General features: G+C 45.5%; 1 protein-coding gene across 3 annotated transcripts in view; it reads left to right on the top strand.

Annotated features, from left to right (window-relative positions):
* The window catches only part of arhgap46b (Rho GTPase activating protein 46b), a 226,097-nt gene that overhangs the window by 180,337 nt on the left and 18,582 nt on the right, over positions 1–27,178 (top strand). For all 3 annotated transcript variants that reach the window (XM_072243542.1, XM_072243562.1, XM_072243552.1), the window contains 5 exons: positions 243–1,560; positions 10,770–11,319; positions 16,548–16,640; positions 18,977–19,050; positions 21,934–22,133. In XM_072243542.1, the coding sequence (XP_072099643.1) occupies positions 243–1,560; positions 10,770–11,319; positions 16,548–16,640; positions 18,977–19,050; positions 21,934–22,133 (2,235 nt within the window). The remainder of the gene's footprint in view (positions 1–242; positions 1,561–10,769; positions 11,320–16,547; positions 16,641–18,976; positions 19,051–21,933; positions 22,134–27,178) is intronic.

Here is a 27,178-nt window from a genome sequence, read left to right as displayed (position 1 = left end):
AACCCACCACAATTATAACTTGCATTTTCATGTGCACTTCACCTTGACAGAGTCTGCAGGGGTCACATAGTGAGATATGTGCTTCCTGTGTGGTGCTTCTGGGCCTGAATTCCATGAAACACTTGTACACTCAGTATATCATAGTAATGATGTACATCAATGTTAATTATTCCAGTTTTTATTGCTATTTTTAATGCCGGAATGAGGAACATGTAATGCTAAAATTATCTCCTCTTCCTCAGGACAAATCCCACCTGGCAGCCTGCCCCAGGCACAAAGGCATCGATGCTGGTAAAAGTAGACAGTGGAACGAGTTCGGTCTCCTCGCACGGCTCAGTAACCCAGCAACAGAACATAACATCAGCCACTGCGGAGAAGCCCCACTCGGCCAGAACCTCAAGCCAGGCCCAAGCGCAACAGGCTGCCTGCTTCCCACTCGGGGGGAAGGCCCCCACCGCCCTCGAGTCCAAGCCATCCCTTCACCTAAAGAAGACCGAGAATGGGGGCTTCTGTCTGGTGTTGACGAACGGCCCTCAGCACCAGACCCCCCAGAAGGCCCAATCCGGGCAAGCGCAGCCTCTATCTCCAAAGTGTGCCTCTGCAGCTCCCATTTATGATGAGCCTCCAATTGAGTCGCCGATCTACGACGAGCCGCCAATGGAGGTGGAGCCGGAGGGGGCTCCTCGCGGTAAAGCGGCAGCCCAGAAGACCGCTAGCCAGGCGTCACAAAAGGGGCCGACGAAACTGCTTCAGAACTCTGCCTTTCAGCCACAGGGTATCAATAAACACACAAGGAAGCCGTCCAACACGGAATACAGTCCAGTCGGCAGAGAATACATTAAACAGATGGTAAACATTGACCCAGCTTCAAAGCAGACCCCTTCCCCAAATGGGACGTGCAACAGCTCTATAACTCACTCAGGACCCTTGGTGGCCAAGGACCACAACAAGCAACAGTGGAAGATCTTGGACGCAAACTCGTTGAAAGGCAACGAGCTACACAGTCGCCAGAGCAGCATGCAGTCACAGGAGTACCCAACGTCTGTGATCAGCCACCAGGACTCGGGCTACTCGACAGGCCCTTCTCCCAGCCTGAGGCGGAGGAAGGGCAGGAGGACCGCAGCAGGCCAGGCCAGGCCTGGGTCCCTGGGCAGCAGCAGTGAGCTCAACGTCCTGAACGAGAAGCTGATGGCAGAGATGCGCGCAGTGGTGGGCCGGGCTGCGGAGGTCAGGGGCAGCCAGGCAAGCCTGAACGCGGACATCGCCGAGAGTTGTATTCTGGCAGACATTCATAAGATTCGCCTGCAGTCTGAAGGCCGCCACCTCAGGCAGTACGCTAACCTCGGCTCAAAGGACAACATTGCAGCCAGCAACAGGTCCTTGCATAAATTGAACTCTGAGATAAGAGCCTCAGTTGATAGTGAACTGTCAACGCGGCAGGAAGTTGTCCGTCAGAAAAGAACATTTGAAAAGGTGGATTTTTCCAGCAATTCATTGGAAAGAAGCATAACCAGTCAGATTAGTCTTTCGTTACCAAGCCCTGTTCGGAACACACCACAGGTAAGAGGCGCCTCTTTTTAACTTGTGTGCTTGAGCTTAATAGTTGGAAGCTGGACTTGGTGCACAATTGGAATGTAATTTCCAAAAGACCATAAGACGTAGAAACAAAATTAGGCCGTTTGGCCCACGAGTCTGCTCTGCCATTTCATTATGGCTGATGAAATTTCCCTCTCAACCCCAGTCTCCTGCTTTCTCCCCATATCCCAATCAAAAATCTATCAACCTCTGCCTTAAATATACCCAGTGACCTGGCCACCACAGCTGCCTGTGGCAACGAATTCCACAGATTCACCACTCTCCGGCCAAAGAAATTCCTCCTCATCTCCATTTTAAATGGATGTACCTCTATTCTGAGGCTGTGTCCTCTGGTCTTAGACTCCCCCACCATAGAAAACATCCTCTCCCATTCTGCTCTATCGAGGCCTTTCAACGTTCGATAGGTTTTGATGAGATCTCCCCTCGTTCTTGTTGACTTCCCAGTGAGTACAGGCCCTGAGTTTTTCAACACAGAAATAAACCCTTCTGGCCAACCAAGCCCCATCCGAGCTAATCCCTTTGCCAATTTTTGGCCCATAACCTTCTAAACCTTTGCAATCCATTTACCAGTCCAACCACCTTTAAAAAGTTGTTATTTTACCTGGCTGAGTCACTTCCTCTGGCAGCTGATTCCGTACGACACTGGAGCAGAATTAGGCCACTTCACCCATCCATTTGCTCTGCTGTATGATCATGGCTGATTTGTTTTCCCTCTCAACCACAGTTCACACATATACCACCCTCTGTGTAAAACAAAATGTCCCTCCCTTCTCACTTTAAGCCTATGCCCTCTAGTTCTTGATTCCCCGGCCCTGGGGTTTGTGAGAGTACTCAGCAGTTTGCAGTGACACTTTTCAGATGAGATATTGAAACCACACTGACACGCTCAGAAGCCATAAAAGCTACTTTAAAATAACATCTTAAATGGCATGGTTTTGAGTTGTCAGCTGGTTAATACCATCCTCTCCCTCAATTGACGGTGCAAAATCCAATTACCCTGTCTTTATAACAGGGCTTTCTGTAGTCATAGAGAATTACAGCACAGAAACAGGCCCTTCAGCCCATCTGGTCCATGGCAAAAACCATTAAACTGTCTACTCCCAACAGACTGCACTGGGACCATAGCCCCTGTATCTCTGTTATCCATGTACCTATCCAAACTTCTAGAGCCTGCATGGACAACTTGCGCTGACAGCTCATTACACACTCTCACGACCCTCTTGAGTGAAGAGGTTTCCCCTCATTGTCCCCTTAAACTTCTCACCTTCCATCCTTGAGCCATGACCTCTTGGTGTAATCCTATCCAACCTCAATGGAAAAAGCCTGCTTGCATTTACCTTATCAATACCCCTCATAGTTTTGTGTATCAAATCATCTCTCAGTCTTCTACATTCTGAAGAATACAATCCTAACCTATTCAGTCTTTCTTTATAACTCAGGTTCATCCTTATAAATTTTCTTTACACTCTTTCCAACTTGTTTACATCTTTCCTGTAGGTAGGTGACCAAAACTGCACACAATACTCCAAATTAGGACTCAGCAATGTCTTGTACAACTTCAACATACCATCCCATTTTCTGTACTTAATACATTTGTTTAAGAAGGCCAATGTGCCAAAAGCTTTCTTTATGACCCTATCTACATGTGATGCCACTTTCAATGAATTACAGACTTATATTCCCAGATCCTTTTCTGCTACCACACTCCTCAACACCCTACTGTTCGCTGTGTAAAGCGTACCCCGGTTGGTCCTGCTGACAACAAAACCATAGCACTTATCTGCATCAAATTCCATCTGCCATTTTCAGCCCATTTTTCCAGCTGGTGCTGATCCCTCTGTAAGCCATGATAGCCTTCCTCACTGTCCACTGCACCCCCAATTTTGGTGTCATCCACAAATTTGCTGATCCAGTGAACCACATTATCATCCAGATCATTGATATAGATGACAAGCAACAAAGGACCCAGCATCGATCCCTGTGGCACTGCACTAGTCACAGGCCTCCAGTCAGAGAGGCAACCCTCTACTACTCTGGCTTCTGGCACAAGCCAATGTCTCGTGCTGAATGCTGAGTGACTGAACGTTCTTGAGCAGCCTCCCATGCGGGATCTTGTCAAATGCCTTGCTAAAGTCCATGTAGACAACATCCACTGCCTTGCCTTCATCCACTTTCCTGGTAACTTCTTCAATAAACGCGACAAGATTGGTCAGACTTGATCTACCACACACAAAGCTATTCTGACTATCCTTAGTCAGTCCATGTCTATCCAAATGATTACATATCTGGTCCCTTAGAATACCTTCCAATAACTTTCCCACAACTGATGTCAGATTCACCAGCCTATAATTTCTTGGTTTCCATCTGGAGCTTTTTTTTAAAAACAGTGGAACCACATCGGCTATTCTCCAACACTCTGGTACCTGTCGCTAAGGATGTTTTAAATATCTCTGCTAGGGCCCGACAATTTCTGCACTTGCCACCCCTAGGGTCCAAGGGAACACCTTTTCAGGGCCTGGGGATTTATCCACCCTGATTTGCTTCATGGTAGCAAACACCCCCTCCTCTGTAATCTATACAGGGTCCATGAAGTTGATTCCAGTTTGCCTCATTTCTATAGATTCTTTCTGTCTCCCAAGTAAATGTGTTATCTCCCCTATATAAGATCTCCCCTATTTGTTTTGGCTCCACACATGGATTACCATTCTGACCTTCCAGAGGACCAATTTTATCCCTAACAATCATTTGCTCTTAACATGCCTGTAGAGTCCTTTAAGTTTTTCCTTCACCTTGTCTGCTAGAGAAACTTCATGCTTTCTTCTGGCCTTCCTGATTTCTTTCTTAAGTGTCCTCTTGCATTTCTTACACTCCATAATGACCTTATTTCTTCCTACCTGCCTTTACTTGCTGTGCGCCTCTTTTTTTTCTCTTAACCTGGACCTCAATATCTCTTGAAAACCAAGGTTCCCCACACTAGTTATCTTTACCTTTTATTCTGACAGGCACATACAAGCTTTATACTCATTTCATTTTTGAAGGCCTCCCACTTTCCAACTACACCTTTACCAGAAAGCAGCCAAGCTTGCCAAATCGTTTCTGATGCCAGCAAAATTGGCCACCGACTAGACCTATCTCTTTGTGTACTTACTTTGAAGCTAATGGCATTGTGGTCACTGGATGCAAAGTGTGCTTCTGTCATCTGCCCTGTTGGCAGATCCAGTATCGCATGTTCTCTCATTGAGACTTCTACATATTGATAAAGGAAACTTTCTTGAACACATTTGACAAACTCGATCCTTTCTAGCCATAGAAACATAGAAAATCTACAGCGCAATGCAGGCCCTTCGGCCCACAAAGCTGAGCCGAACATGTCCATACCTTAGCAATTACCTAGGGTTACCCATAGCCCTCTATTTTTCTAAGCTCCATGTACCTATCCAGGAGTATCTTAAAAGACCCTATCGTATCCACCTCCACCACCGCCGCTGGCAGCCCATTCCACGCACTCACCACTCTCTGCGTTTTAAAAAAAAACCTACCCCTGACATCTCCTCTGTACCTATTTCCCAGCACCTTAAAACTGTGCCCACTCGTGCTAGCCATTTCAGCCCTGGGAAAAAGCCTCTGACTATCAACACGATCAATGCCTCACATCATCTTATACACCTCTGGTTGTTCACCTTTCATCCTCTGTCGCTCCAAGGAGAAAAGGCTGAGTTCGCTCAACTTATTCTAATAAAGCATACTTGCCAATCCAGGCAACATCCTTGTAAATCTCCTCTGCACCCTTTCTATGGTTTCTAGCCCTAGTATGAGATTCCCAGTTAATATGTGTAAAGTTAAAATCACTGCAATAACAACCTTGTGTTTCTTGCAACAGTCTGCGATCTCTTTATAAATTTATTCCTCCAAATAGCCAGGACTTTTGGGTGGTTTGTAATATAGCCCCACTAATATGGTCATGCGTTTCTTACTTCTCAGTTCCACCCTTAACACCTCACTAATCGAGGTCTTGAATCTGTCCTGATGGAGCTCTTCTGTGACGTTTTCGCGGACTAGTAATGCTACCCCTCCGGCTTTGTCATGTCTAAAATAACAGAACCCCAGAATATTGAGCTGCTAGTACTGCCTCTCTTGCAACCAAGTCTCACTAATGGATATTTAGTGAGAAATATTCCACTGATATTCATTTACCTATTTATTTATTCGCTTATTATTTCTTTTTCTCTTTTTAGAATTTATTATGTTCTAGTTATTGGAGTTATTGAATGTCATCATCATCATCATTATGTGCCATGTCACATAGTAATGGGTGATCATGATCTACCTATGACTATGATTGTTTTTGGCAAACTTTTCTGCAAAAATGGTTTGCCATTGTCACCTTCTGGGGAGTGTCTTTACAAGACAAGTAACCCCAGCCATTATCAATACTCCTCAGAGTTTGTCTCTCTGGTGTCAGTGGTTGCATAACCAGTACTTGTGATTTGCACCAACTGCTCATACGACCACCTGCTCCCATGGCTTTACGTGACACTGATCGAGGAGGGTGGGGCTAAGCAGGTGCAACACCTTGTTCAAGGGTGACCTGCAGGCTAGCAGAGGGGAAGGATTGCATTGCACCTCCTTTGGTAGGGACACATCTCCACTCTACCACCCAAGTATGAGTATGCCCTCAAGAAAATTAATCTCACGATTGTACATAGTCACACTTATGTACTTAGTTAATAAATTTACTTTAAATTTTGAACCTCCTTCTGCCCAGTAGGCAGCAATGTTTTTGGAAGATTGGACTAGCTTTATTTATCACTTGTGTATCAAAACATACGGTGAAATGTGATTTGTTTGCATCATTGACCAACACAATCTGAGGATGTGCTGGGGACAGTCTGTAAGCATTGTCACGCTTTCAACACCAAGATTCAGTAACAACCCCACAAGTCACTAATCCTTGCTAACCCATCCTTCTCTGGAACTCTTAGTAACTCTCTGGGTCTTGCTGCACCATTCTCTCAACAATGTGCAGTGTTGGGAGATTGCTTGGCACTTGGTTTGCAGCCATGTTTCCCAAACTATTCCGGATCCTGATCTGGTCTACTTGTGTCGGGCTTTCATTACTTATACTGAGGTATTTTCTTGCCCCTTATCCATCTATTTTTGCCATTACCTCATCATTATAACATAAAGGCCACTTGTCCTCTTTGGTCCATACCAGCTCACAGGAAAGTAATCCCATGAATCTTGTTCCCTCTGTAATATGGTCTGTAACATACATGTGATCAACTCTGACAGTTCTTCCACTTAGCTACACTAAGGAAAGATTTTTAGGAACTAATTAACCACCTGCTGCATACATGGGATGTGTGAGAAACCTTACAGCACCGAGTATGAAACGTATATTCCACAGAGCCTGCACCCAAGATTGGGATTCAAACTAAATCTTTGGGCAACACTGTTCCACAGTTACAGTGACTTGCCTAAGCAGCCAGTTTACACAAGTTAATCTAAGCATTAAATACTCACAGTCAAAGTAAATATCAAAGTGCGTACATGTCGCCTTGAGATTCATTTTCTTGCAAGCATTAACAAGTAAATAAGGAAATACAGTAACATTTATGAAATCTGTACACAAACAAATACTGACAAATGACCAAGGTGCAAAAGAAGACAGATTTTATTTATTTAGTAATACAGCACAGAGTAGGCCTTCCGGCCCTTCAAGCCACACCACCTCAGCAATCTCGGCAAACACTATTAACCCTGACCTAATCAATGACCAGTTAACCTACCTGGGGTGTCTTTGACTGTGGGAGGAAACCGGAGCACCTGGAGAAAACTCACACATTCCACGAGAAGCACGTACAGAGACTGCGTACAAAATGGCACAGGAATTGAACTCGAATTCGGGAATGCCGAGCTGTTGTAACGTCATGCTAACCACTATGCTTACTGTGGCGCAATTTTTATTGTGGGGATAAAAAATTTGTATAATCCTGTGAACATGAGTTGTGGAGTCCTTGAAAGTCAGTGTAAGCTGTGGAGTCAATTTGGAGTTGAGTCGGAGTCAGTGAAGTTATCCATCGTGGTTCAGAACCCTGATGGTTGCAGGATATTAATTGTTCCTGAACCTGCTGGTGTGGAACCAGCAGCTTCACAAACAGTTATTACCCTAAATGTTAGGATGAATTGCTCTGTGGCTGAGCTACCTGCCAGCATTACGCAGACTTGTGACACTGGCGAATAGTTCAACCATAGAACTTGTCATCCTGGCCAGACTCGAGATCAACTTTACCTAATGCTCTGGGACTTGGGTGGAGAGAGAACAGTGACTGGGTACTGCAAGTAATCAGCTCGATTTCATTCATCCCTGCCCCTCACTTCCCAAGAGATTTGAAGCTATTTGTAAAAGCCCTAAAAAAAAAAGCACAAAGTGAGATTCAAAAGCCAGGATGTAAAGAATTTTTGAGCATGCACGGGTCACTAAGACAGTACTTATAAAAATAAACTTCGGTGGTCTTCACCCCAGTAGTTCTTCCCTCAGAGGGTTTCCAATTGTGGGGAAATGTCCTTAAGGCATTTAAGTGAGGGGCCAACAAGGCATGAGAACCAGAGAGATCAATGCTTTCCCAGCTGTTTGAATGGGGTAGCATCTCAGGGGGATTCTTCGGCAATTAATGGGCGAGCAGTTAGAGTAAATTCCTGAGAAAAATTCGTTGTAAATTTTTAAAACTGTATATCTCTGTCATAATTATGTTTCAGCAGCAATACGAACTGAATTAAATATGAAGGAAATGCAGCTTAATGTTTTTTTTCTCTCTGTGCCCAATTTGTGGTATCTTAATTGCGATGCTTTTGATCTTAGCGACTGATTTTTGTATCTCCTGGGGGGGTTGGGGAAGGAGAAAGAGAACCTGAACTCATGGTATTAGCGTTCAAGAGAAAGCTGTGGTAAAGAGTTCTGGCACAGCAAGGGTTTGTATCGTGCCAACTGTCAAAAAAAAGTCTGTAAATTTTCAAGGGGAATTGGCTGGCATTTTAAAGAAACTGAAGAGAATGAATGGAGAAGTGGGATTTTGATCAGGAACTTGTTAAACCAGGTGTAGATTTCAGTGCGAGATCATTCTCAGATTCTGAGAGGTTTATCTCCCAGGCTCGAAAATGAGGGAAACCAGAATATTTTTGATTCATTGAACATTTGGCTCTCCATTTTTCTCCAGCCACTTGAGAATCTCTCTCAAGTGACCGTTGTATAGGTGTAAAGCTTAATAATATTGGCAGGATATTGGACAAATAGGAGTGAGGTGGCAATGGTGGGGTCCACTGCCTTGCCCAGTGCACTGTTCCCTCCACTGCCTGTAAGAAGTTTGTAATTTCTCCGTGACCACATGGGTTTCCCCCGCGTGCTCTGGTTTCCTCGCACAGTCCAAAGACTACCGGTTGGCAGGTTAATTGGTCATTATAAACTGTCCCGTGACTAGGCCAGGATTAAATTGAGGGTTGCTGGTGGCACAGCTCAAAGGGCCGGAAAGTGCTGTATCTCAATAAATATCAACACATGTTCTTTGTTCTGAGAAAAGCGGATGCTGATTAGGAAAGGAATTCAGATCAGATGTCAAAGTTCAAAGTAAATTTATTATCAAAGTGTGTGTGTGTGTGTGTGTGTATATATATATAAAACCCTGAGATTCATTTTCTTGCAGACAACCACAGTAACGACAAGGAACTCAGTAGAATCAGTGAAAGACCGCACCCAACAAGTTGACCTTTGGTGCACACCAAGGTCATTTAGAGAGTCCTTCCTGGTACCCTGGCTGGGTGGAATTAACTTGAACGTCAGTCAAAGCTAACGTACTTGTAGCCTAAAACAGCCCGGGTCACCATCGTAAGAACGTTAGAATCCCTAGGTTATCAGAGCTGTACAACGCAGAAGCAGGCTCTTCAGCCCATTTCTGTCACCTTGAGATTTACAAGTTTCTGCATTGACAGGTGTTGAGAACGAAGGTGTAAGGGACTGATCATTTCCAATGGAATGCGAGCTGTTACTCTGCTTGGTCCCATTGATCTGCACACAGACCATAGACCTCTATACCCCTCCCATCTGTGTACTTATCCAAAACTTCTCTTAAATGTTGTAATCAAACCGGCATCCACCACTTCCGCCGGTAGTTCGTTCCACACACTCGCATTACCCTCTGAGTGAAGAAATTCCCTCTACTATGCTGCTGTTTAACAAGATTATGGCTGCTCCTGTAGCTCAAGCTGCGTTCTGCACCATTCCCATATCCCTCGGACATGCTCCTGTTTTAGCCTTGAACATGTTGAGCACCCATAAATTTGCAAGGTGGAGAAATCCCAAGATTTGCAACCCTCCTGAGAAAAGGAGCCTTTTCCCATTCCATTGTAAATGCCCAGCCCCTTGAGGCCCCACGCAGTGAATCATTTGGACCTCCTACCTGCAGAGGGTGCTCTCTCTCTTTGCTCCAGGGTTCTCTTACTACTCCGTTGTCCTTGCTTTGCGGGTACGTAACACTCATCCATTCAGAATCTTGCAAATCTCAAGGTGCCGGAGAGAAGTGTAACTCCTCGGTTATCTGAACTGTAGTGAGCACAAGATATGGGAGTAAACTCCGTAACTCAGTATTAACTTCTCAGCCAACAAACCCTGGAAACAGGTTATCTAGTCCCTAGCATATTATAGTGTGTGGGAGCTTGCTGTGCATTTTACTGGGCAAGAGTATTGAGGTCCAGAGCTGAGATTGGGTAATTAACTGTCCCTCCATTCCAGCTGTGAATCAAAGTCTTGCTCATCAACTGAATGGAATAAGCAGCCTGCGTAATGAAGCCTTGTTAATAAGACCATAAAACCATAAAGCATAGGAGCGGAATTAGGCCATTCAGCCCATCAAGTCTGCCACTCAACCATGGCTGATTTTATTTTCCCTTTCAACCCCATTCTCTTGCCTTCTCCCCATAATCTTTCACATCTTTATGATCAAGAGCCTCTCAACCTCCACTTTATATACACCCGATGACTCGACCTCCAAAGCCATCTGTGGCAATGAATTCCGTAGGTTTACCACCTTCTGCTCTCTGTTGTAAATGCTGATGCATGCAATTATGTTCCACATTACAAGCAAAAGTAGAGTTAAATTATTTTTATCCCTCACTTCTAGGTCCAGAACGTGGGTGGCAATCGTAAACTGAACTCAGGTGGACAGACTATCAATGTGGGCTATCATTTTCCGTACACCACCTTGCGCAAGCCCCTTCCGGAGAAGAGTATGGAAGACTGGGCGGCCAAGCATCTGAACATGCACACCCGGGGCATCTTTAGGCGCCGGCTGTCCATTGCCAACATGTTGTCCTGGGTTGGAGGCTCCATCAAGAAGCCCATGCTGGTCACCAACGATCGGATCATCAAGAAAGACGCCTGTGAGCTCTTCAAGCTTGTGCAGATGTACATGGGTGACAGGCAGACACGGATGGAGAGGCTTCCAATTGCCCTCATGATCGTCACCAAGTGCTGGACCATGCAGGGCATTCGAGATGAACTTTACATCCAGCTCTGCAGGCAGACCACAGACAATCTCTGCTACCAAAGCTTAGCCTCCGGCTGGGAACTCATGGCCATCTGTTTGGCCTTCTTCTCTCCTTCGCCCAAGTTTCAGTCCTACCTGGAAGGGTACATCTATCGGCACACTGACCCTACAAATGATGTGAAAAGTACGTCAACTTCTATTCATAAATTATCTTTCTTTGTTAGACGATAATGTGAGTTGAGCCTTCCTTGTGGTTATAAGGTGGGTGTGATATGGTGTAAAGTGGGTGATTGTTCCTCATTTAGCACTTTTAAGATCTCTACTGCCCATCCACTGCCACTTAGGGCAGCAATGAAGGTCTTCCATCTCTGGCACACAAATATTGTCGCACACAGATGTAGAAGGATTCTTCATTGCTGTTTCCGTAACAATTTTACCACTCGATGTTGTTAGCCCTGAGCTGAACCCTTGAACCTGGAGGACCAGTGGACCACTCTTTCTCTGGCCTCTACCCTTTGACCTGTTTGGCATGGGTGACCCTACCAACAGCCAAAACATAAAGCCCTGACTCCAGCCAATTAGATCTCCAGGTCACTGAGGCACACAAGCCTTCAAACCCAACAACAAAGTTGTCCTCTTGGAGGAGTTTTAAGAATCAAAAGCATTATTTTTGCATGTTGTCATATGTCTGTAATTTTCAACCCCTGGGTTATTTTTGGAGTTCAAGAATGAATGAGAAACTTCGATTCTTTACAGTCATTTATTTTAAAGTTTAAACAAAGGTACAGAGCATTTGAAACTTAAGTGAGGAGCTGAGGAGCAAAGCAGAGATTGAATAGATTCAAAGGGTGGCTGATGATTTGGAAAAATCTATCACCTTTGTAATCCAAATAACAGAAATTCCTTAGATACAAAATCCAATCAAAAGTTTATGTAATTAAACAATTATAGCATGTGTAATTGGCTAGTACTTAGCCAATTCTAAAATGAAAAGGTGTACGGCCTTCTGCCAGTAAGTGGGGACGAACCACCACATACTGTGAAAAGCATGAGTTGGTTAAAAATACAAATTGTGTCAGTAAAAAAAAAACTGTACTTTAGTCTTAATATTATATAAAAAGTATAAAAAAACAACTGATTCTAACAATACTAAACTTTTGAGTTTCAGATCTATTCATCCCTCCCTCCACTTCTCATTTTTCTTATATTGTCCTCCAAGGACACAGACGTCTCTTTACTGTGCAGTAGTAGCCATGAAGGATTCAGATTTATTTATCACATGGAAGTACACCATGAACTGAATCATTTACATTAACAACACACCTAAGGATGTAAACACAAAATATTCTGCAGAAGCTGGGGTCAAAGCAACACTCACAACACGCTGGAGGAACTCAGCAGGTCGGGCAGCATCTGTGGAAATGATCACTCAACGTTTCGGGCTGGAACCCTTAGCCAGGACTGTAGAGGGAAGGGGCAGAGGCCCTATAAAGATGGTGGGGGAAAGGTGGGAAGGAGAAGGCTGGTAGGTTCCAGGTGAAAAACCAGTAAGGGGAAAGATAAAGGGGTGGGGGAGGGGATAGGCAGGAGAGGTGAAGAAGGAATAGGGGAAAGCACAATGGGTAGTAGAAGGAGGCAGAACCATGAGGGAGGTGGTAGGCAGCTGGGGGAGGGCGCAGAGTGAAACTGGGATGGGGGAAGGGAGGGGGAGGCAATTACCGGAAGTTGAAGAATTCAATGTTCATACCAAGGAGCTGGAGACATCCCAGACGGTATATGAGGTGTTGCTCCTCCAACCTGAGTTTAGCCTCATCATGGCAGTAGAGGAGGCCATGTATGGACATATCTGAATGGGAATGGGAAGCAGAGTTGAAGTGGGTGGCTACTGGGAGATCCTGTCTATTGTGGTGGATGGAGCGGAGGTGCTCGACGAAGCGGTCCCCCAATCTGCATCAGGTTTCACTGATGTAGAGGAGGCCGCAAAGGATGTGCTGTGGGCAGCTCGCAAGTGTCGTTGCACATTCTGGCGCCAACATACCTTGCCACAATGTTCAGAACAACACAGTACACAACAAGCAACCAAACAATAATAGTATAACAAGCCCCTCTCCTACCTCATTCCCACCTACCCACCCACATGATCAGCCCTCCAAATTAGGACAAGTCTCCAGTCTCCGGGCTTTGGCCATCGGGCTTTGACTTCTGGACTTCCGATTGACCTTTGGGCTTCATCACGCCCTGCTGAAGCCTCATAATACTGTTTGTTAAGGATCTCAGAAGCCTGATCCCTCCCACGTCCTCACGTCCATGTTTCTGCAGAAGTTACTGGAAGGGCATTGGTGATGATGGAACCCGGCTGATTCTCCCTTCAGCAATAAGAGTGCTCGGGGCATTTATAATTGCCATAACCCACCTACCTAAGATCCATTGTACCTCGTATAAAATGTTTTAGGAACTCTGCAGGTCGGGCAGCATCTATGGAGAGGAATACACAGCTGACGTTTCAGGCCAAGACGCTTCATTGGGACTGGAAAGAAAGGGGGGAAGAAGGTGGGGGAGGGGAGGAGTACAAGCTGGCAGGTGATTGGTGAAACCAAGTGAGGGGAAGGTCGGTGTGTGTGGGAGGAAGAAGGAGGAATCTGACAGGAGAGGAGAGTGGACCATGTGAGAAAGGGAAGGAAGAGCACCAGAAGGAGGTGATTAAGAGAGGGGTTAAGAGGGGAGCCAGAATGGGGAAACGGACCCAGCATAGGCTTTAAGAGTGACCCTAAATCAGGGTAGAAATGCCATTCAGCCCCTCTCTGGCACCACCAACAGAGGTGCTATTTTTCAAATGACCCATTAAGTTGAATTCCTTCTACCCTCTTGGTGAATGAAGGACTATTCCATGACATGATTGTAGCCCACATTGTCCACACTAATTGTCAAGTACTTATTCACACTAATTCTACACCAATCCTTATTTCATTCCCCATTCTCTCATTCACCTCGGCTTCCCCAAATGTTAACACTCATCTACACATTCTAGCACTATTTACACTGGTGTCTTGGTCAATATACATTCCTCAGCCAACGATGCTGAAAGCAGATTATCTGGTCATTTAACATGTTGCATTTTGTGGGAGTTTGCATTGTGCAACTTATCTGTTTCACTTTCTACATTAAAAGAAAACTATAAGACATAAGAGCTATTTGGCCCATTGAGTCTGCTGCAGTATTTGATCAAGGCTGATTTCAGAATCAGAATCAGATTCATTATCACCAGCATGTGACATGAAATTTGTTAATTTAGCAAACTCAATCCCATTCTCCTGCCTTCCACCATCTGCAGAATCTCTTGTGTTTAGGACTACTCCATATTGTTCTTTCTACTGTATTTGTACACCCTCTCACAATCAATCAAGTTTTCAATGTCTTGTCTCATTTCACCAACCTTCTACTCGCCACACTGTGTGAAGCCCCGGTCATGTCTTGTTCAGGCATGATGACTTTACCTGGCTTTGCCTTGACACTCGTACTTAAAACCATTACCCTTGCTTCACAGCCCTCCAAGTCCTTTAGTACAACTCTTCCTGCTCCACTTCACCCACACCATATCCCTTCCTCATATCCAGAAGTGTCTTCAACCTGGGCATTACGGCTCAGTGCAGGGCAACGATGTTGTGCCGAACTCTTAACCTACTCTATGATCAACCTAGCCCTTCCTTCCCCTGTAGCCCTCCATTTTTCTATCATCCATGCGCCTCTCTTTAAAGCCCTCCATTGGTCAGCTGACTTTGGATTTCAGCACGGACTAGAAGGGCCGAGATGGCCTGTTTCCGTGCTGTAATTGTTATATATAGTTATTGCATCTTAGCTGTCTACGTGATCCACGAGCCAGAATGCACGTCAGGCCAGTACGATGTGGAGAGCAAGTTGTTTACTTGCAGTAGGCTCGCCCACTCCATGCAGCTGACGAATTCAAAGGAATGGCAGAGACTGATATAGTTTGGCACCAGCGACGTCGAAAGAGTTGAACTTGATGTAATACTGCCTTAGGTACTCCAGCTACACATTTTTCCTGAAGCCTTCCCTGTGCATGGTACAACTGCAAGTTTGAGATCAGAGTTTTCCTCCTCCTCCATGAGCTGTCAAGCATAGCTGATGAGCCCCATCTGCCCCGAAGCGACTGTTGTTAAGGTGCCAGTAACCGGCCTTTGCCCCTTCTCCTGTCAGTAGAAATAGTTCTGCTAGGCTTTGTAGCTAAGCCACACGTGAAAGCCAGGAACTGGACCTGGTTGTCAGAGGCTATTTGAGGTGCGTGCCATTGGGAGCATTTAATAGGTAGTGGGAACTTATCCCAACTACCTCCACCACCACCCCCCCCACCACCCCCAGCTATGACAACCTTAAGGAACCTCGTGCCTATATTAAGAGTTTCTGAAATGCCCCTCATGCAGGGGTTCCAACCTAGGGTCTACAGACCCCTTGGTTAATGGAAGGGGTGGATAGTATACAAAATTTGGGACCCCTGTCCTAATGCATCTGCCTCTATGCTTGCCTTCTTCAAACTTAACCCCGATTACCATCCGTGTCTCTTCACACCCTTCTACCTGCCTGTCTACCTTCAGCATGCAACTTCCCAGAAACCTTTCATACTATTTTTATTTGATAATATTTATCAAAACCGCATTGATGTTTTTGGTTTTGGGAAGACTTTAGAAGTGTTTTCCAGCAGATTTTGTGTTGCTCCAGGCTTCAGCAACTGCGGTCTCTCTTTAAAAATAAAGATATGAATGATTAGCTTTATTTGTCGCCTGTATCAAAACTGACAGTGAAATGCATCGTTTGCGATGCGTGGTGGTAACCTGTAAGTGTTGCCACGCTTCCTGTGCCAACATAGCATGCCCACAACTCTCTTACTCTAACATTTACGTCTTTGAAGTGTGGGAGGCCACCAGAGCAACCGGGGGAACTCCACTCGGTCATGAGGAGAATGTACACACTCCTTACGGACGGCGTTGGGAATGGAACCCCAATCAGTGATAGCTGGTGGCTGTAGAGTATTCACTTTGGTCAGTTTCTGTATCAATTCTGTGCTAGGAAATGGGAAGTATGTGGTGTATGATTTAAGTTAGGACCATGCAGATAGTCTAGAAGAGGCCTGGAGGCCCACAACAGAAAACGGAACCTGGGCCTGTGGTTGGGGTCCACACAGCAGAATACAGAACAACTTGCCTAACATGCTTCACTGTAATAGGTAACCGCAAGATAATGTGAAAATGTGATTGGGAACAAATGCATTTAAAGAATTTAATATATTTAAATGGAAAAGTAACCACTGTGCCTTGATGCCTTTTTTGAAATATGAGTTTGTGATATTGATCTGAATTGACTTTAATGTTGTGCTTTATATATTTTTTAAAATTCCAGTTACCCAACGTATCAACGAACTACTGGAAATGAAAAATAAGAAGTTCTCAAAGTCCAGGAAAAAGAGGAAACAGAATATCGAGGAGGAGGAAGGTAGATTTTGAGTAGGCTTTGTGCATACCATTCCTTTTATTCATTCATAGGATGTGTGCATCGTTGCCATGCTCAACATTCCCTTTAATATTTCTTACAACCATTGCTGTTGAGCAGGAAATTTTTACACGGCCTGAAAACTGCAGGGCACCTTAAATGTTTTTTTTGTAACCTGTATTCGATGAATATTTAGAATAAAAATAAGTTTTAATTTATTCATTGAAGGGTATAATGAAATACAGTGCAAGAAAGAAAACCTTTCATGTTTCACAAACTTTTTCTCATCTTGTCACTATTCTAGCTGCGCAGCAACAGAGGCTATGTGCACAGAATCATTTTAGTTACTGCGCGGCCGCACGCCTGCGCAGCTTATTAGAAGGAACAGTGGTCACTGTATGCCTTGATTGTCCATCCCCCTGTAGTCTGAGTCATCTTTTATATTATTTATTCATTGTGATCCAGCGATTCCAGCACTTTGAGCCGCACCACCCACCCAGCAATCCCCCAATTTAATCCAAGCCTAATTGTCACCAGACCAGTTACAATGACCAACTATTCTGCCAGCCAGTACATCTTTGAACTGTGGTAGGTGACCGGAGCACCCGGAGGAAACCCACGCGATCACAGGGAGAACATGCAAACTCCTTACAGGCAGCAGCGGGACTTGAACCCGGGTCCATGGTACTGCTAACCACTACGCTACTGTGCCGCTCTCTTAGATTGAATTACTGCACTCTGTAGAGGTTGAAGCAATGGCCACAGAGGCAGAGAGAGATGATAGGAATGAGCCACTCAGCACAAGAATGGGATGACCATCAAGTACCCTTATCCTGCCCAAACCACTTTATCTTCTCTGTGTTCCCATTTACCTTCCCCTAGATACTACCTCTCATTTATACAACAGAAACAATTTACAGAGGCCTTTTAACCAACCAACCACACATTTTTGGATCTAACTAGTTCCACTGGAGGTGAGAGGTAGTAACTCTACTAGTTTTGTTACAGAGTCAAGGTATGATTACTGAGGTGTCGATTCAAATTAAGAATAGTTGATAACAGCTTGACTGTTTCATTGGATATTGAAATTTACTTGGTCCCACAGGGTACCTTTACATGGATGTTAGACGTATTGTTAGTCTTAAGACCATAAGACATATGGTACTCTGCAGAAGTCTAATTCTCTCTCCTTCTTGCTCCCCCCTCTCTCTCTCTCACCCTCTCTCTCACCCCCTCTCTCTCTCTCTCTCACCCCCTCTCTCTCTCTCTCTCACCCCCTCTCTCTCTCGCCCCCTCTCTCTCTCTCGCCCCCTCCCTCTCTCGCCCTCTCCCTCTCGCCCTCTCCCTCTCACCCTCTCTCTCTCACCCTCTCACCCCTCTCCCCCTCCCTCTTGCTCCCTCCCTCTCGCCCCCTCCCTCTTGCCCCCTCCCTCTTGCCCCCTCGCTCTCGCCCCCTCCCTCTCACCCCTCTCCCCTCTCTCGCCCTCTCACCCCTCTCGCCCCTCTCGCCCTCTCACCCCTCTCGCCCTCTCACCCCTCTCGCCCTCTCACCCCTCTCACCCTCTCTCCCTCTCACTCCTCCCCCCTCACCCTCTCTCTTACAACCCCTCTCTCTTACACCCCCTCTCTTACACCCCCTCTCTTACACCCCCTCTCTTACACCCCCTCTCTCTCACACCCCCTCTCTCACACCCCCTCTCTCTCACCCCCTCTCTCTCACCCCCTCTCTCTCACCCTCTCTCTCACCCCCCTCTCTCAACCCCCCTCTCTCAACCTCCCTCTCTCAACCCCCCACTCTCTCAACCCCCCTCTCTCTCAACCCCCCTCTCTCTCATCCCCCCTCTCTCTCATCCCCCCTCTCTCTCATCCCCCCTCTGTCTCATCCCCCCCTCACTCCTCCCCCTCTCACCCTCTCTCTTACAACCCCTCTCTCTTACAACCCCTCTCTCTTACAACCCGTCTCTCTTACACCCCTTCTCTCTTACACCCCCTCTCTCTCACCCCCTCTCTCTCTCACCCCCCTCTCTCACCCTCTCACCCTCTCTCTCACCCTCTCTCACCTCCCCATCTCTCATCCCCCCTCTCTCTCATCCCCCCTCTCTCTCATCCCCCCTCTCTCTCATCCCCCCTCTCTCTCATCCCCCCCTCTCTCTCATCCCCCTCTCTCTCTCATCCCCCTCTCTCACCCCCCTCTCTCTCACCCCCTCCCCCCCTCCACCTCTCACTCCCCTCTCTCTCCCCTCTCCTCTTCTCCCATGTCTTGTGATCTGTACAAGATTTTCAGTTTTCCGCTAAAAGTGCATCTTAATCAACTGTTGTTTCTCTTCTCTTTCCTTCAGATCTACTTATCAGCACCTATGCAAAATATTGTTATCGTAAGCTTCAGAAGGTTGCTGTGACCGGAGGAAAAAAGGTACAAATTGTGTGTGTGTGTGTGTGTGTGTGTGTGTGTGTGTGTGCGCGACACACGCACATGCATCATCCAAGTGGATACCTGTTGCACCCCTTCTCAACACCTGTTGTCTTCTATATCTGTTGGGTGTACAGGTTTCCCCCGCCATCCGAAGGTGGAGCGTTTCTATGAAACGGTTCGTAAGCCGGAACATCGTAAAGTGAAGAAGCAATTACCATTTATTTATATGGGAAAATTTGTGAGCATTCGCAGTCCCAAAAAGTAACCTACCAAATCATGCCAAATAACACATAAAACCTAAAATAACAGTAACATATAGTAAAAGCAGGAATGATATGATAAATACATAGCCTATATAAAGTAGAAAAAATTTTCTACAATCATTGCCGCACTGTTCTCCGTAGCGAAAATCTCACGCAAGCACTCTCGGCAGAAACACTCTCTCCAGTAACCTTTAAGCGATGAAGCTGCCAAATCATACCAAATAACGCATAAAAATACACAGCCTATAAAAAGTAGAAATAATGTATGCACAGTGTAGTATCACTTACCGGAATGGGGAAGATAGCGAACACACTGATGATGGTGAGTCGTCGGAGGATGGGGTAGTGCAGTGGTCCCCAACCTCCTGGCCACCGACCGATACCGATCTGCGAAGCATGCAGTGGTGCAGCGGTGGCCCGGATGCACCCAGCACATCTATAAGAAAAAAGCCAAAATAAACAAGCTAATTAATTAGGTGCTGCCCGGCACATAAATGTCAGCCCAGATTAGAGGCGACGCAATCGGCAATCGCCTCTGATCTGGGCCGACATTTACGTGCTGGGCAGTACCTAATGAATTAGCTTGTTTATTTTGGCTTTTTTCTGAAAGATGTGTTGGGTGCGTCCTGACTACTGCTGCATTCTCCGCAGCAGTGTATTGGTCCGCGGCCCGGAGGTTAGGGTGGTGGGACACTGGGGTGTCATCTGGTCGTCGTCTGTTTCCATCAGGGCAGGCAGGTCATCTTCATGTCTGCCTGCCTCGATGTCGAAGGTCGAGGTTCGTCGTCTGCTGTGGCTGATGTGGAAGGCTTGAAGAACGACAGTATGCTTGACTGCTTAGTCTCGTGCATTTTTCTATCTTACAGTTCTTTGTAAGCACGCAAACCATCCTGCAGATATGCCCTAAACCTATTTACCCTTTCAAAATTGAAGTCGTACTCTTCTGCAATAATTGCAGTGAAAATCTTACGCAGTTGCTTCACGTTAAGTTCCTGGACGACTTCACTTTCGGTCTGTTCGCTACTGCATTCGGTTTCAATTGTTATCCTTTCCTCTTCCAATTGCATCAGCTCTTCATCTATCAGTTCTTGGTCAAGGGATGCTAAAACCTCTTCAACATCATCTTCGTCATCTTCCACAAGCCAAGCTCACTTTGTCCTTACTTTGTTCACTACGATCGAAACGATTATGTCTAGTTTTACGTTAAGTGTAACACCCTTACAAGCTCCTTTCGGCTTTTCCGATACCTTAGAACTCATCTTGCTAACGGCTGCTCCCAGGCACGTGTTTAAGCAATGCCGGCTAGAATGCAGTTCTGGTGGAGGAGCTTAGCTGCTTCGTAACAGTGAAAACACCTTCTGTTAGCGAAAACAGGTAACTAATGTAGGTCTTTCGTAACAGCGAGGTTTCGAAAAGCGGGGGACACCTGTATTGGTTTGATCCCTGCAGTGTCACTTTTCCTGATCATTACCTTGTCACTATCTCAGGCTTATATGTCTGACGTTACTGTGTACACATTGGTTATCATTCCTCTTGGCGTAAGGACCGTGTACTTCAAGGTCAGTTTCCACCTGGTTACCTTTAATGTGCAAAAATCTTACAGACTTCATATCTTCAGTCTCATGCTCCCTCATGATCCCCGCTAAAGACAGATGTGTTCCAGTCTGCTCTTCTTGCTACTACTAACAGGCAGGTGGTACAGGAGCCTTGGGTTCCACACCAGCAGGTTCAGGAGCAGTTATTAGCCTACAACCATCAGGCTCCTGAACAGCATGGACAACTTCACTCACCTCAGTGCTGAACAGACTCCACAGCCTATAGACTCACTTTCAAGGTCTCTACAGCTCATGTTCTCAGTATTATTTACTTACTTTTTAAAATTAATTCTACCGTTTGTCCTCTTCTGATTGTTTGTCAGTCTTTATGTATTGTTTTTCATAAATTCTACTGTATTTCATTATTTTCATGTAAATGCCCACAAGGAAATGAATCTCAAGGTAGTATATGGTGATGTATGCATACTTTGATAATAAATTTACTTTGAACGTTGAATCTCACATTGTGATTACACTGCGTGAAACATCTCACCCCATAGTATAACCATTCCTTGCAAGGACCCTGCAATACTGCGCAGGTCCTGGCATAGCAAATTGACAGGGAATGAGGCAAGAGTTCTGGAGCACTGTGGCACAGAAACAGACCCTTTGGCCTATCTGGTCTGTTCCGAACCGTTAATCTGCTTAGTCCCATCGACCTGCACCCGGACCATAACCCTCCGTACCCCTCCTATCCAAGTACTTATCCAAACTTCTCTTAAATGTTGAAATCGAACCTGCATTCACCACTTCCGCTGGCAGCTTGTTGCACACCCCCATCACAGTCTCAGTGAGGGAGTTTCTCCTCATGCGCCCCTTAAGCATTTCACCTTTCACCCTTAACCCATGACCTCTAGTTCTAGTCTCGCCCGTGCTCAGTGGAAATAAGTCTTCTTGAGCAGCAGGGGTGTTCTGATGTGTGATACTGCTTGGGGTGGAGTGGAGGTGTTATCCATGAACAGAAAGGCTTATTGTTATGGAGTTCTATATTGACTGGACTGAAAGGATTTTTTCTCGACTGACAGGGCCTAAGGAAACCAACCATTGAGGAAATCCATCATGCAAAAAACGCCATCCTCACCCCTTCCATGTTTGGCAGCTCCCTGGAAGAGATTATGGAAAGACAACGGGAGCGCTATCCGGAGAAGAAGCTGCCCTGGGTTCAAACCCATCTGTCCAATAAAGTTTTGGGATTGGGTGGTGCGCAGATTGAAGGTATCTTCAGGTAAGTCTGTGCTTGGGTGGCCCCATTATGTCATGGAATCCCTCCCCCCACCACTAAAGGGATCTAAATGAAAATGGGCCACTGATTTATTGGAAGACTTTTGCAAATTTTCATCCTTTGCAGGTAAAGGTCATCAAGCTACACTTGTGTCTTTGGCTGTAGAAAGGCAACAAAGAAGACACATGATGTCAAGTTGTTGCTTATCCAAAGCAGATGCTTTGTTTATTCATTTAGAGATATGGCGAGGAATATGCCCTTCCGGCCCTTTGAGTGCCCTGCAATCCCCAACAACTGATTTAACCCTAGCCTAATCATGGGACAATTTATAATAACTGTTTAACCTACCCAGTATGTCTTTGGACTCTGGGAGGAAACTGGAGCATCTGGGGAAAACCCAAGCATTCCAAAGGGAAGGCTCCCTCCTTACGGATGGCACTGGAATCGAACTGCAAAACTCCGGAGTGCCCCGAGCTGTAATAGTGTTACGCTAACCACTAAGCTACCGTGGTGCCCAAAGTCAAAGATGACAAAATCTGGGATATTGAGAACAAAATAAAACCTCAGTAACATCCACTTCCACAAGACAATAAGATATAGGGGCAGAATTAGGCCATTTTGGCCAGTCTAGACCACTCCACCATTTCATCATGGCTGATCCATTTTTCCTCTAAGCTCCAAATTCTTGCCTTCTCCCCATATCCCTTCATGCCTTGACCAAATAAGAATCTACTAACCTCTGATTTAAAGACTTGGTCTCCATAGTTGCCTGTGGCAAAGAATTCTACAGATTCACCACTCTGGCTAAAATAAATTCCTCCTCATCTCATTCTGAAAGGACACCCCTCTATTTTGAGGCTGTGTCCTCCGGTCCTAGACCCTCCCACCATAGGAAACATCCTCTCCACATCCACTCTGTCAACGTCTTTCACCATTCAATAGGTTTCAATGATGTTACCTCTCATTCTTCTGAATTCCAGCAAATACAAGCCCAGAAGCATCATATGCTCTTCATATAACAAGCCGTTCAAATCTGGAATCATTTTCATGAACCTCCTTTGAACCTTCTCCAATGTTAGCACATCTCTTTTAAGATAAGGGGCCCAAACCTGCTCACAATACTCCCAAGTGAGACCTCACCAGTGCTTTCTAAAGTCTCAACATTGCATCCTTGTTTTTATATTCTAGTCCTCTTGAAATGATTGCTAACATTGCATCTGCCTTCCCCACCACAGACTCAACCTGCAAATTAATCTTTAGGGAATCCTGCATGATGATTCCCAAGTCCCTTTGCAACTCAGTTTTTGGTATAATTTTCTCCATTTAGAAAATAGTCAACCCTTTCATTTCTTCCACCAAAGTACAGGACCATAAACTTCCTGGGACTATATTTCATCTGCCATTTCTTTGCCAATTCTTCGCCAATTCTTCTAATTTTTCTAAATCCTTCTGTAACCTCTCCACTTTCTCAAAGCTACCTGCCCCTCCACCTATTTCAGCCAAAGATTGACTGAGAGACCCAGAACTAAAACTTTCTTTCACAGAAATGTAATTCTCATCCCCTCCTATCCTAGCGTCCAAGCCTGATAGGGATTTTGGGTTTTCAGTGGTGTGTTTAAGGTGGTCACTTTTGGATTAGGATTTTTGAGTTGGTTGTAATGTCTCACAATCAGGTTTATTGTCTCTGGCAGATGTCATGAAATTTGTTTTGTGGTAGCTATATTGTACAAGACAAAGAAAAGATTACTATAAGTTACAACAAAAAACAAATAAATAGTGTGGAAGAGGAATAGTGAGGAAGTGTTCATGGACCATTCAGAAAGCTGATGGCGGAGTGGAAGGCACTGTTCCTAAAACTTTGAGTCTGGCTCTTCAGGCTCCTGTACCTCATGGGTAATGGTAGCAATGAGAAAATGGAATGTCCCGGATGGTGAGGGACATCACGGATTGACGCACTGCCTTTTGAAGATGCCCGTGACGGTGGGGAAGCTTGTGTCCACAATGGATCCAGCTAAGTCTACGACCCTCTGCGGCCTCTTTCGATCGTGCGCACTGGAGCCTCCACACCAGGCGGTGGGGCAACAAGTAAGAATGCTCTCCAGGCTCCACCTGTAGACATTTGCTGGAGTCTTTGGTGATGTGCCTTATCTCCTCAGAGTCCGAATGAAGTGTAGCTGCGGTCATGCCTTTTTTGTGATTTGAGTATTATCTTCACCAGGTGAAAATGACTATGTGATGACAAGTTTTAGTGGGATATTGGATGGCTGCTCAAACCTGCCCCAGCATTCAGTAAGATCATTGAACAGTCAATAAATAGACCAGCATTGGTGAGGAACTCAATAAGTAGACCAGCATCGGTGAGAGGGAAAAGGCATTCTCAATATTTGTGTTGAAACCCTGCATCAGGTCAATTCTTCCACGCCCCCCCAACAGATGCTACTCAATCCCCTGAATCCCTCCAGCAAAATATTACTGTGGATACCAGCATTTGCAATCTCTTTTGTGTTCAGTAAAGTCATGGCTTTCCTATCCAATCCCCATCCTTAGGGTCCAAAGTTCTATCATCTAATCTTTGAATGTATCTTATGTTTGAGCAACTCCTCGTCAGAATTGCAAACACTTAAAACCCTTGGAGTGAAAGGAATTTTCCTTTACCACAATCCCGTGCTCCAAGACCACAGACCAGCTGGAAACAATAATCTCTGGACATCTATCAGTCGGCTCCTCTGCAACTGTAATAGAGGAGAGAGATTTGGGGTGATTTTACCCTCAATACCAAGACTTGAAGGGTAATTGTAATCTCCTATGCACCTGCCAGCAGTGCCCCAGCTGACCTAAGAACAGAACAAAGAGGAGGAAATGCTGGAACTAATTGGAGCAGAAATCACAAAGATGCAGCAAAGCACAAGAGAATGGAGCTAATTGGAAAGATCTTTAAAAAGCTAGTACAAGCTTAATACAAACAAGAAAATCTGCAGATGCTGGAAATCCGAGCAACACATGTAAAATACTGGAGGAACTCAGCAGGTCAGGCAGCATCTATGGAGGGAAATGAACAGTCGATGTTTTGGGCCGACGCCTTTCATCAGGACTGGAAAGGAAGGGGGGGAAGAAGCAAGAAGCTGGTAGGCAGGTGATGGGTAAAACCAGGTGAGGGGGAGGGTAGGTAGGGGATGGATGAACTATGAAGCTGGAAGAGTTGAAGAAAGAATCTAATAGGAGAGGACAGTAGACTTTGGAAGAAAGGGGAGGAGGAGGGGAACCAGAGGAATGTGATGGGCAGGTGAAGAGAAGAGGAGGGTGAAAGGGGATCCATAATGGGGAATGGAAGAGGGAGAAGTTATCCGAGGTTGGAGAAATCGAGGTCCATGCCATGAAGTTGAAGGCTACCCAGACAAGAGTCTGAGGTATTGCTCCTCCAACTTGACTTTGGTCTCATAATGGCAGTCAAGCAAATCATAACTGGGACTGGTCTCTTCAGCGCAGTGCTCAGTTACTTGAAATTCCTCCTACTGTTTATTTTTCTTGGGAAGAGAACGGCCTGCACCCTCAACTTCCTTTATGAGTGCAATGAAATTTCCAGTCAGGATGTCTAATATTAGCTGTTGGTGACCCGGGACAGGAAGCCAGCAAATGGTTTGAACGGCCCAATAACAGCCACTGTCAATAAGCACAGAGCTGGGAGTGGTGTTGCAGTGCTTAGTAAACCACGCACTGTACTTCAAATCAACCTATGTGTGGTAATGATTGCGGTGTTGGCAAGCTTCGATCGGTAAAGACACTTGGCTATCTCTCTTCAGCAGTTACAATGCAGTGCTGTCGAAACTGATGTCCTTATCTCCTGTAGGAGCTGCAGAATTTTCTTGTGCCTCCACCATGGCTTGTGGGCAACACTCTTATCCACTCCCAATCAACGCAGCGCTGTATGGTTCTCATTGCAAGCGAACCCCATCAGTCCCCATCCCCATACCAAACCTCCTGCCGCAGAGTACAATAAATCTCCAACAATTCACAATCTGATCATTTGGAAATCCCATGGTAAAACCTTATGGTTTTATATCCAAGCTTGCTGGCTTTCCTTTTGCTCACTATTCCCTCGAGCTCTGTGGGCGCACAGCCGTGCAGTAACTGAAATGCTCCCATGCACACGGTCTTTGTTGCCACACAGCCGGAATTTTCTTTTATATTATGTTAATCTAAAATGCTGCGCAGTTTTCAGGCCATGTAAAAAATTCCTTCTCAGAGCAATGGTTGGTGGCACAGCTGTAAAAAAAAATTAGAGGGAACTTTTACTCTCTTATATTATACTTCTGACATTAACTCTGTTGGTATATAGTATCTCCCTGACATTGACCCCATGCGGCCTGTATGACATTGACACTGTATGGTCATTGACTGTATGACATTGACTTTTATTACATAGATATCTATGACAGTGACTCAATTATTATATTTTGTATCTCTATGACATTAACTCTGTATTCAATGCCTCGGTATTCATATTTTCCCTCTTGTTTATAAATCCATCATGCACAACGTACCCCTTCGCACCCCACACTCCAATTTCTATAGCCTCCAAAGTTTCCATGCTGCTCCCTGACCTCTCAATCCTCCGAGTGTCTCCTCCATTGGCAGCCATGTCAACTGCTGCCAGGGCTGTACAGTTTGGAACCCCCTCACGAAGCACCTTCCACCATTTCCTTTTGTTGTCTGTTAATGGAGTTCAAGGGCTGACCTGTTTGAAAATGCTGCTGCCAGGTGACATTGTTTCAAATCCTACACTGAAGGCTCTGTTATCAGTGCAGGTTGCTGTTAAACTCCTTGCTGAGAGTGAATCAGTCTCCACGGGATAGTAGGCTCTGTAATGTATTGGGTTATTACTGTCATACGTACCAGTATGCGTGGGTAGCGGGGTGGAGAAATGTCTTTATCAAAGGAGGTGTAAGGCGCTCCTTCCCCCCAGGTCACCCTTGGGCAAGGTGTAGCACCTGCTTAGCCCCCTCCCCTCCCGAATCAGGGTCACGTGAACCCACGGGAGCAGGTGATGG

Source organism: Mobula birostris, chromosome 2 (assembly GCF_030028105.1).
Source record: "Mobula birostris isolate sMobBir1 chromosome 2, sMobBir1.hap1, whole genome shotgun sequence".
NCBI lineage: Eukaryota > Metazoa > Chordata > Chondrichthyes > Myliobatiformes > Myliobatidae > Mobula > Mobula birostris.
The sequence above is the reverse complement of the archived record's forward strand: the minus strand, read 5'-3'. Positions and strand labels throughout refer to the sequence as shown.